General features: G+C 63.7%; 1 protein-coding gene across 8 annotated transcripts; it reads right to left on the minus strand.

The window, feature by feature from the left end:
• Positions 1–259: 259 nt before the first annotated feature.
• Positions 260–10,429, minus strand: LOC138431491 (putative GTP-binding protein 6). 8 transcript variants are annotated; one of them, XM_069573607.2, is made up of 13 exons: positions 9,958–10,327; positions 9,007–9,109; positions 8,007–8,144; positions 7,533–7,603; positions 7,316–7,446; positions 6,566–6,625; positions 6,300–6,370; positions 5,795–5,938; positions 5,389–5,547; positions 4,272–4,480; positions 1,868–2,016; positions 1,176–1,328; positions 260–626 (listed from the first exon to the last, which is right to left on the minus strand). In XM_069573607.2, exons 3-13 carry the CDS (start codon positions 8,074–8,076, stop codon positions 503–505), a joined length of 1,341 nt encoding a protein of 446 aa, XP_069429708.1. In that variant the 5' UTR covers positions 8,077–8,144; positions 9,007–9,109; positions 9,958–10,327; the 3' UTR covers positions 260–502. The 8 variants fall into 8 exon arrangements, with proteins under 8 accessions (XP_069429708.1, XP_069429709.1, XP_069429704.1 ...); XM_069573608.2 differs by having other exon boundaries at positions 9,007–9,253; positions 9,958–10,325; XM_069573603.2 differs by lacking the exon at positions 9,007–9,109 and having other exon boundaries at positions 9,958–10,346.
• Between the last annotated feature and the right edge of the window lie 767 nt (positions 10,430–11,196).

Raw genomic sequence — 11,196 nt, forward strand, 5'->3', positions numbered from 1 at the left:
TGTATTTTCCTTTAGGTGGAAACACCTGACGCCCGCGCAGTGGGTTCTGTGTGCTGGGCCCTGTTAACGAGCAGCTCCTTCCCGCTTGCTGGGTTCTTGTTTTAATCACTCCCTGGACACTAAGGTGTGCAAGGACACGCTGGTCAGATAGGACCGTGTGAGATACACAGCAGACACACAAATTGGACCTGCCTGCCTAGAGGGCAGCATTCACGAGCTGTCTGCTGGGCGGCCGGTGCACAAAAACCACAGAGGCTAGTTTACACACACACACCGCATAAAGCTTTTACTGTCTGGTGTGTGGTCAACCATCCTGGACAGAAATCTGCTCCCCAGACGCCCCGACGGTCGGCCAGAACCACTCAAGAGTCCCACAGGGTCCCGTCCCCACCAGGCTAGCAGGGGTGGGGACGGTGGGGTTGGGGGCGAACGCCCAACACACGTGCTTGTCTCTGGGACTGAAACGTGCAGCGCCCTCATCCTTGGGGAGGGGGGAATCCTTTCACCCCGGAAACAGCTTCTGGAACCTTCCGTAAGCAGAGTCACTGATGATGACTTTCACGTCGGCAGCCCCGGCCTCGGGGATCACGTCCACCGCCTGCACCGTGGCCTCCTGGTGAAGCCAGCTGCAAGGGAGATACCATTGGCGGGGGGGTGGGGTCACAAGATTGGTGGGTGGGACACGCGATTGGTGGGAGGGAGACGCGATTGGTGGGAGGGAGACGTGATTGGTGGGAGGGACATGCGATTGGTGGGAGACACAACTAGTGGGAGGGACACACGACTGGTGGGAACCAAGACCCCAACAGTGTCTGAACCCCTACCCAGCCTTCCCAGGATTGGGAGGCCAGCGTCTCCCACAGTCCTGGCGAGTGGACACAGGGCCATACGCCTGCTCGTGCCGGGAGGGAGACGCAACTGATGGGAATGGAGCCCCTGACCGAGCCTGAACCCCCACCCAGCCTTCCCAGGGTAGGGTGAGGTAATTGGGGGTGCGGGTGCGTTTCGAGGCATGGACACGGGGCCAGACCCCTGCTCGTATGTGGTGAGCGTGGGGACGCGGGGGTGACAAAGCCACCCAGCACCGTGGCCTTGCCCGCTCACATGACTGACACCCCACGGAGCACAGTGATCATCGGCGCTACCACCCCTCCATCCAGGCCCGCCCCACGCACCTCAGCTGCGGTCCCGCCAGCCGCACGCGCAGGGTGAGGGTCCGTCTCCCCGTGGCTCGCAGGATGGCGTCCTCCACCCTGGCCATCAGCTCATCCAGCCCGAGCCCCAGGAGGGCAGACACGGCCAGGACGTCGGGCTCCACGGGTGTGTACCTGTCCAGGCGGCCGGCACAGCGCACTCAGCAATGTCGAGCTCGCCCGGGCACCAGGTCACCTCGTTGCGGACTCGTACCATAGACTCCAGGGATGGGGGGCTCGCCCGGGCACCAGGTCCACTTTGCTGTGGACTCGGACCATAGACTCCAGAGATGGGGGGCTCGCCCGGGCACCAGGTCCACTTTGCTGTGGACTCGGACCATAGACTCCAGGGACGGGGGGCTCGCCCGGGCACCAGGTCCACTTTGCTGTGGACTTGGACCATAGACTCCAGAGATGGGGGGCTCGCCCGGGCACCAGGTCCACTTTGCTGTGGACTCAGACCATAGACTCCAGGGATGGGGGGCTCGCCCGGGCACCAGGTCCACTTTGCTGTGGACTCAGACCATAGACTCCAGGGATGGGGGGCTCGCCCGGGCACCAGGTCCACTTTGCTGTGGACTCGGACCATAGACTCCAGGGATGGGGGGCTCGCCCGGGCACCAGGTCACCTCGTTGTGGACTCATACCATAGACTCCAGGGATGGGGGGCTCACCCGGGCACCAGGTCCACTTTGTTGTGGACTTCCACCATGCTCTCCAGGAGGGCGTCTGGCAGGCCCAGCCCTCCCAGGGCTGACAGGACACTGGCCTTCTGCAGCTCCGTCTCGGGGTGGCTCACATCTCTGACGTGGACGATCAGATCCTGAGGATCAGGCGGGCCAGGTGGTCAGATCTTGGGGTCAGGGGCTCCCACCCCCAGCCCCGGAGGACCCGCCAGCCCCAGGACACTGCTCCTCCTGGTGAGGGCAGAGCTCCCCACCATGGGGGCCTATACCTTGAGAGGTGGTTGAGACCTGAGATGACAGGGTGGCTCTGTGGTGCACGCAGCAGCCCCCCCCACCAGCCCCCTCGTTAGGGTTTCCGGAGAGGCTGCCACTCCCTGTGCACCTGGACCCCAGAGACTGCTCGGCACCCCGAAACCTCTGTCCCCCCAGTCTCCCGCCCCACAGTACTGACCTCCCCCCACCAGCCAGCCCAGCCACACTGCCCTGTTCACAGCTCTGGACTGGCCCACCTTTCTGTGAAACCTTCAAGCTCGCATTTTAAAGGTCTTTCCCCGTTTCATGTTTTACACGCAGGTCCCTCATGCATTGGGAAAACAGAGATAAAAGGAAGTGACAACAGAGGGTAATTCTGTCACGGAAAGGAGGTGCTCTGTCTGGTTTAAGGGATCCACTTCTAGGTTCTCTTTTTGATGAAATAAGTTCCCTTCTACTTCAGGTTCATGTCAGAAATGTTACATTTTCAGGAACCTTGGAGGATGAAGCTGACAGCTGCATGGCGCCCTCGGCCTCGGCTGCTGGGACCTGGGAGCTGCCTGGCCCTGGGCCCTGCCGCCCCCTGCTGAGTGAGCGCCAGGCTCTGTTGGGATTCACTGTCTCTGGGCCCTGGATACCGCCAACACAGAAAGGGAAGCCCCTCTTAATCAGCATTTCCTTCTGAGAAAACTACCGTTGCAGGGCTTCCCTGGTCACCTTCCTGGCAACTGGTAAGAAATCCACCTGCCAGGCAAGAGATGAGGGTTCAATGCCTGGGCCGGGAAGATCCCACGCACCGCGGAGCAGCTAAGCCGGTGCGTCACAACTAATGAGCCGGCACGCTGCAACTGCTGACCACCGCAGGCTAGAGCCCCTGCTGGGCAACAAGAGCAGTGTCACAACGAGAAAACGGGGCACCACCACCCGGGATAGGCGCTGCGCCTCAGTTAGAGAGAGGCCCCCGCCCGCCACAATTAGAGAGAGGCGCCCCGCCGGCCACAGTTAGAGAGAGGCCCCCACCAGCCACAATTAGAGAGAGGCGCCCACCAGCCACAATTAGAGAGAGGCCCCCACCAGCCACAGTTAGAGAGAGGCGCCCACCAGCCACAATTAGAGAGAGGCCCCCACCAGCCACAATTAGAGAGAAGCCCCCGCCCGCCACAATTAGAGAGAGACCCCCGCCCACCACAGTTAGAGAGAGGCCCCCACCAGCCACAGTTAGAGAGAGGCGCCCACCAGCCACAATTAGAGAGAGGCCCCCACCAGCCACAGTTAGAGAGAGGCCCCCACCAGCCACAGTTAGAGAGAGGCCCCCACCAGCCACAATTAGAGAGAGGCCCCCACCAGCCACAATTAGAGAGAGGCCCCCACCAGCCACAATTAGAGAGAGGCCGCCCGCCCGCCACAACCAGGGAGAGGCGCCCGCCCGCTACAGTTAGAGAGAGACCCCCACCAGCCACAGTGAGAGAGGCCCCCACCAGCCACAATTAGAGAGAGACCCCCGCCCGCCACAGTGAGAGAGAGGCGCCCTGCCCGCCACAACCAGAGAGAGGCCCCCGCCCGCCACAATTACAGAGAGGCCCCCACCATCCACAATTAGAGAGAGGCACCCCGCCCGCCACAGTTAGAGAGGCCCGCACCATCCACAATTAGAGAGAGGCCCCCACCAGCCACAGTTAGAGAGAGGCCCCCACCAGCCATAGTTAGAGAGAGACGCCCACCATTCACAATTAGAGAGAGGCGCCCCACCTGCCACAATAGAGTGAGGCCCCGCCCGCCACAATTAGAGAGAGGACCCCACCAGCCACAATTAGAGAGAGGCACCCCGCCGGCCACAACCACAGAGAGGCCCCCCACCCGCCACGACCAAGGAGAGGCCCCCCCACACGCCACAGTTAGTGAAAGCCCAAACAGCAATGAAGACTCAGCACAGCCAAAAATAAATGGTAATAAATAAAAAGCAAAACTTAAAAATTGTACAGTCAGGCCTAGGTCCCTGAGTGCAGGGGCTTGAGAGCATCTGGTCCCTGTGATGTCTGGTGTAAGGGGACACAGCCCTGCGCTGTCGTGAGGAGCGAGCCATCCCCCCTCCCCGTGTGCTGGTATCTGACGGAGAACCAGCCTGGCCCTCCCCACTCACCGAACGGGCCACGTCCTGCAGGGTGGCCGAGAAGGACGCGACCAGGCTGTGGGGCAGCTGGGAGAGAAAGCCAATGGTGTCCACGTAAAGGACCGTCAGTGCAGAGGGCAGCCGCCCTGCGTGGGCCGTGACGTCAAGCGTTGCAAACAGCTGGTCCCGGGGCTGTATGGCAGCGTCCCCGGTCAGGGCCTTGATCAGCGTGGTTTTCCCTGCAAGTCGGGGTCAAGGGGACATGCGTCTCAGGCCGTCTCGGGTCCCCTAACGTCCACTGCTGACCTCAGGCTGCTGGACGGTGGGATGGGAGCAAGGAGGGTGTCTGAGCCCGGAGTTCTCTGCAGGGCCCTGGTGCCAGGCACCAGTCATTGAAGAACACAGCTGCTATTGTTCAGGATTCCGGGTAAGATAAATCGGGCCTGGGTGGGAGGGTTAGTGTAGACAGACAAGCGGCATGGTGTAGACAGTGGTCACATGTGACTGTGAGATGGGGAGGCGTCCCTGGAGAAAGAGGGAGGTGTCCTGGACCATGTGAGCTGTGATGCGGTATGCTTATACACAAGAGTGATGGTGTACACAGTGGTCACAGGTGTGAGATGAGGACGCATTCCCGGAGACAGAGGGAGGGGTCCTGGACCATGAGTTGTGATGGGGGTGTCCTCATACAGAGGCATGATGGTGCAGCTGGGCGGATGCTACGTGCCTGCCCAGGGGTGGGAATGTAGACACAGGCAGCCCCGCCCAGCAGTGCAGCCTGAGGGAGATCCCACCCACCACCCTGGCCCCAGGGCGGGTCCACCCACCAGCCCCGCCCGAATGAGGCCCAACCAACACAGGGAGGCCCCACACCAGCACAGCCCCGCCCCAGGGAGGCCCCGCCCCAGGGAGGCCCCGCCCATCAGCCCCATACAGCCCTGCCCAGTGCCAGGGAGGGCCCGCCCACCAATGCAGCCTAAGGGAGATCCAACCCACAACCCTGGCCCCAGGGCGCGTCCATCCACAAGCCCCGCCCCAGGGAGGCCCCGCCCACCAGCTACTCCCTGGGGAGGCCCCTGCCCCAGCCATGCCCTGGCGCCCTGGCCCGCAGCCATGCCCTGGCCGCCACCCCTGACTCGCCCCTCACCACAGTTCGTGTATCCCACTACAGAGACCACCGGGAACTCCCTCCGCCTCCGCTGCTGCCCTAGAAGGCGCCTCTTGCGGCGGAGTCTCTCCAGGGCCTTCTGGATCTTGGTTTCCCTGTCTCTCAGGAGACGCTGCTGCACCTGCAGGAAGGACTCCCCTAAAAACACCCGAGACGGCGAGTCGGCGAGCAGGCCCGGGGTAGGGGGGCAAGAGCCGGGGGTGGTGGGTGGGGCGGGCGGAGGGGAGGAGGGGCGGCCTGTGGGGGTCTGACAGGTGTCAGGACCCCGGGGACAAAACCCCTAGCCTGCGCCCCCGGCACAAACAGCCTTGGCACCTCCTGCTGGGAGACGGCTCTGTCCGGAGGAAGGCGGCCTTAACCCAGCCCTACTGCCCTTTGGGGTCACCTGGTCTCCCCCTGATCCCTGAGAGGGAAAGGCCGAGGGGAGAGTCCGCATGATGGCCACAGTGGGCTGAGCAGTGCCCCAGAGATGCTTCCACGTCCTCATGCCTAGGACCTACACATGGGGCCTCCTTTGGAAACGGGGTCTCTGCAGAGGGGATGAAGTGAAGGACCTGAAGTAGGGGCCGCCATAAACCCAAGGACAGAGTCCGTATAAGACACAGACGCAGGGGAGAAGCCACGTGGAGATGGAGGCAGGGACGGAAGGGAGGCGGCCACCAGCCCAGGGACGGACACCCGGAGCCCCCGGAAGCCCGAAGTGGCGGGGAGGATGCTCCCCTGGAGCCTCTGGACGGAGCTCATCCCTGGGGCCCCTTGATACCCACCCTTTCTCAATGTGACCACAGAGAGGCCCTCTCAGGACTTGTGGGGGACACTTTCCCCTTTGTAGGGGTGGTGGCCACGATAACCCTCTCTGCACATCTTGTGAGGAGCCCTCAGACACATACCTGACCCCATGGTGTAGCGAGAGCTCCGTCCGCGTCCGCCCAGGTGGGCAACATTGCTTTTCACGTGGGACCTAGCTGGAAACGGTTGGCTCAATACATGGGCAGATAAGTGTGTCCACCACAGGACATGGGGCGAGGACAGAGCAGGGGGCTAGGGTGGGGGTGGGGTTCCTGGAGGAGGGATCGCTGGGGGCCCCCTCCCACATGGGCCATCACGGGCGAGGACAGAGGGCCCCTCCCTGGGTGACATGTCTCTGCTCACGTACACATGGGACCCGCGGCCACAAGCTTGCAGCCCTACCCACCGCATCTCACCCTCAGCACACCTGGAAACATGGCTAGATAAATGAAACTAGAGACAGTCCTGGGAGGGCTCCCTAGAAGGGGCTCCCTGGAGAGGTCCCGGTTGGGAGGGTCCCTAGAGAAGGTGCTGGTTGCGGGGGTCCCTAGAGAGAGTCTCGGTGGAGGGGGGTCCCTAGAGGGTCTCAGTGGAGGGTGGGTCCCTAGAGGGTCTCAGTGGGGGGGGGGGGCGTCCCTAGGGAAGGTCCTGGTTGGGGGGGTCCCTAGAGGATCTCCGTGGAGGGGGGGGTCCCTAGAGGGTCTTGGTGGAGGGCGGGGGGTCCCTAGAGAAGGTCCTGGTTGGGGAGGTCCCTAGAGGGTCTCAGTGGAGGAGGGTCCCTAGAGGGTCTCGGTGGAGAGGGGGTCCCTAGAGAAGGTCCTGGTTGGGGGGTCCCTAGAGGGTCTCAATGGAGGGGGGGTTCCCTAGAGAAGGTCCTAGTTGGGGGGGGTCCCTAGAGGATCTCCGTGGAGGGGGGGTCCCTAGAGGGTCTCCGTGGAGGGGGGTCCCTAGAGGGTCTCCGTGGAGGGGGTTGGTCCCTAGAGAAGGTCCTGGTTGGGGGGTCCCTAGAGGGTCTCCGTGGAGGGGGGTCCCTAGAGAAGGTCCCGGGTGGGGGTCGCTAGAGAGGGTCTCGGTGGTGGGGGGGGTCTGTCTGCCCTAGCCCGGGTCCTGCTCGCACCTGAGCACAGGGAGCTCGGCCAGCGCCACCTGCAGTCGCGCCTCCTTGGTGCGGGCGTTGCAGCGGAATATGTGAAGAACCAAGGTGAACCGGTCAAACACCGGCACGCGCCAGGCGGCTTCCAGGTCTTTCTAGAAACACCAGAGAGCGAGGGAGGGAGGGGATGAGCCGTGAGCCCAGGCTCCTGGAGACCTGCTGACCCGCTGCTTTGCGGTACCTTGGTGGGCGTGGCCAGCCTCTCCACGTTCAGGAAGACGGCGGTGATTTCCGGGGACCCTCTGATCCTCTCTAGGAAAAGAGCACCCCCGGTCAGAGGCTGGTGTGCCCGCAACGAGCGTCTGAGGACCAACCCTGCGCTTTGATCGGCTGTGTCCCCCGGACATCCCCTGGGTCTCCGAGCACTGTATTGAGGGGGCATGGAGCATGGGTCAGGGAGGACCCAGGCTACAGTCCATTTCCAGGAAAATAGGTCTCATACCTGCTGAAGCTGAAGCTCCAATACTCTAGCCACCTGACACCAAGAACCAACTTACTGGAAAAGACCCTGATGCTGAGAAAGACTGAGGGCAGGAGAAGGGGACGACAGAGGATGAGGTGGTTGGATGGCATCAACCACGTGCCATGAGGCACAGAGGGATGGTCAAGCCTGCACCACTCTAGGAGGGGGCTATGGCACGTGCGATGGACTCACCCGTCAGCTGCTCCAAGGTCCCTCTGCCGAAGATGAGCTTCTTGTCTGGCGTCTTGGTGGGCACCACCATCGTGGCCACCACCGACCAGCCGTCCAGCGTGCACACCAGCGCTCGCGCCTCCGCCACCTGCCACTCGGCTTAGGGGAGAGACGGGCCGGTGTGAGGGCCACTTCCGGGCGGGTCAGCCCTGCCCAGGGTCCTGGCCCACATGCCCCCAGGCTGGGATGGCTTCCTGCTTCCTGGCCACATGAAGGTTCCCAGAAAGCACCCGAATGGGCATTTCCTTGAAGCGGAGATCTGTTCTGGGTGGATGGTCAAGAGTGGGGATGGAGGATCAGGGAGGGAACAGGAGGGGAGGGGAGGGGAGCCAGAGCTGAGCAGGGAATGCAGGGACAGCCCCCCCACCCCCGGCCATTTTGGCATCGGGCAGGTCTGCCCTGTGGGGACTCAGGGTCCTTTGTGACCCACTAGACAGCATAGATCAACCCTGGGATGTCTTTGGAAGGAATGATGCTAAAGCTGAAGCTCCAGTACTTTGGACACCTCATGCGAAGAGTTGACTCATTGGAAAAGACTCTTGATGCTGGGAGGGATTGGGGGCATGAGGAGAAGGAGCCAACCCAGGATGAGATGGCTGGATGGCATCATGGACTCGATAGAGGTGAGGCTGAGTGAACTCCCCAAGTTGGTGATGGACAGGGAGCCCTGGCGTGCTGCGATTCATGGGGTCGCAAAGAGTCGGACACGACTGAGCGACTGAACTGAACTGAGACAGCATCTCCTGTGAAGCTCCCAGGGCCCGCAGAGCCTGCCGTCCGGTATGTGGGGTTGGGCTGAGTCCCGTCCTGGGAGGGTGTCATGTCCTGGGTGACCAGAGCCTAGTTCCAGCTTTCCTCAGTGGCTGCCCTTGCTGAGCCCAGCATGAGCAAGGAGGCTCCCACCCAAGGTCTGTGGCCCTGAGGAGTCAGAATAATGGGGCCGGTGGGAGGCAGAACCCACCCAGGACAAGAGTCCGGAGGAGTGGGGACGCAGGCCGTGGATCAAAGGCGACCAGGACCTGCCCTGTTCTCGTCTCTCCTCCGGCGGATCCCTCGCAGGGCAGCTGATGGACAACAGACACGTGGGCATTGGTGCCACCGCGTGGCTCTGAGCCCTGATGGGGTGGACAGGGCTGGCGCAGGTCTGGAGGGGCTGGGAGGCCGGGGCCGATGGCCCGGAGCACAACTGTGCGGGGCTCTGGCTTGTTCTGCAGTGAGACGCGAAGCTCGGTGGCCAGCCTCACAGGAGGTCACCCTCCCTCCGGAGCCCGTCCCCTCCATTCTGCGACCACAAGCGCCCCCTCCCCGCCGCTCAGAGCTCAACCGGTTCCCGTTTCTGCTTCAGAAGCTTGTGCACCATCTCCGGGCTTAGTATTTAGCGGCGCAGAAAGTGGGTCCATAAAAGGGTTAAAGCCGAGGGGCACCCCGCCGGCACCCCGCGTGAGTTGCTGGGATCGTTTGCATTATGGATGGGGAGGCCCCGGAGGAGCAGGGCAGAGCGACACCCAGGAGTGGCTCAAAGGGAAAGGGGCTCGCTGCGTGCAAAGCAGGAGGGAGCCTGTGCCCAGAATGAGGGTTTCCAGGCCCATGGTGGCGGGGTGGAGTGCGGCTCCCGGAGCCAGCGAGGGAATGGGCGGTTCAGCCGCCGAGTCCGCCTCAGAAGCCCCGCCTAACCGGCTGCAGCGTCGAAGGCAGGCCCCAGAAACCACGCCTCTGGAGCCCCGCCCCCAGAAGCCCCGACCTATGAGCTCCGGCCTTCGAGGTCCGCCCCCAGAAGCCCCGCCTCTGGCGTCCCCGACCTATGAGCTCAGCCCGCGAGTCCCGCCCCAGAAGCCCCGCCTCCGAAGCGCCGACTTCCCCGCCCCTTAAGCTCGCGCCTCCTCGCTGCGCCCGACCCCGCGCTCTCGGTCACCTCGGGTCCCCTGCGGCTTCCCGGGCCCCCACTTGATCTCAGGGTGAACCAGGCACACGCGCTGTGTCCCCGAGGGCAGCAGCGGGTCCCTCCTCAGAAGCTCCTCCTCGTCTTCCTCCTCCTCCGCATCTTCGGGCTCCTCCTCCCCGTCAGCCCGGCTTCTCCGGCCACCCGCACGTGGGCCGCCCCTCCCACCCTCCCGCCCCTCCGAGCACCCCAGGCCTCCGCGGACAGCGGCAAGGGCGCGCTCAGGGCGGGGCGGCGGCGGCAGCAGCGCGGCCCTCGGGGGCCGGCAGCCGCGAACCGCACGAGAGAGCCAGGCGCCGCCGCGGACGGCGGCCCGCAAGGCCCACATCCTGCGCACGTCTGAGCAACAGGGCGGGGCCTCCGGGGCGGAGCCAGCTCCTTAGCCGGCTGCCCGTCGGTCACCCGGGTCGACAGGGCGGGGCCTCGGGGAGAACCCAGCTCCTGTACCGGCTTCCCATTGGTCCCCCGGATCAACGGGGCGGGGCCTCACCCCTTGCCGGCTGCCCATTGGCCACCAAGGTCAACAGGGCGGGGCCTCGGGGCGGACCCAGCTCCTTTACAGGCTGCCCATTGGTCGCTCGGGCACTCGCCGCCACCGCCTGATTGCTGTGCGCGAGTCTCGGCCGGGAGGCGGGTTCCGGCGCTGCCGTCAGGCACGCGACTCTCTGTTGGGGATGCTTGCTGCGGCCTTCCCCCGGCGTGTAGCGCCGGAACCGAGCCGCGCCGCGCACCCAAGCCGGCCCCCGAGGCCAGCGGTCTGGGCTTGCTGGTCCAGTTCCGCCCTCGGGAGCCCAAAGCTCTGCCTTGTGCGTCCTAGTGCGCCCCCTAACCCAGAGGTCCCAGCTACTGCCTTGGGGCCTGGAATCTGACCCGAGGGGTACCCTGAACCGTGTTTCGGGCTCTGCACCCGCTCCACGGCTCTGAAGTGTACGCTGGGGACTCGACTGTGGTCCTGGAGGGTCCACATAGGTCCCCCCGGATCCTGAACTCTGCCCTGGGGATGTGTGTGGCTCAGTTCAGTTCAGTCTCTCAGTCGTGTCCGGACTCTGCGACCCCATGAACCGCAGCACGCCAGGCCTCCCTGTCCATCATCAACTCCCAGAGTTCACCCAAATTCATGTCCATTGAGTCGGTGATACCATCGAACCATCTTATCCTTTGTCATGCCCTTTCTCCTGCCTTCAATCCTTCCCAGCATCAGGGTCTTTTCCA

Source organism: Ovis canadensis, chromosome X (genome assembly GCF_042477335.2).
Source record: "Ovis canadensis isolate MfBH-ARS-UI-01 breed Bighorn chromosome X, ARS-UI_OviCan_v2, whole genome shotgun sequence".
Taxonomy (NCBI): domain Eukaryota; kingdom Metazoa; phylum Chordata; class Mammalia; order Artiodactyla; family Bovidae; genus Ovis; species Ovis canadensis.

Bases quoted from the DNA above. Each gene is read 5' to 3' on its own strand.
- LOC138431491 (XM_069573603.2), bottom strand. From the start codon at position 10,312: ATGTGGGCCTTGCGGGCCGCCGTCCGCGGCGGCGCCTGGCTCTCTCGT. The intron at 5,939-6,299 runs GTATGTGTCTGA...TCCCCTCTGCAG, and splicing joins TCGCTACACCATGGGGTCAG to AGACCCCGTTTCCAAAGGAG. The intron at 2,017-4,271 runs GTGAGTGGGGAG...CCTGATCCTCAG, and splicing joins TGCAGGACGTGGCCCGTTCG to GATCTGATCGTCCACGTCAG.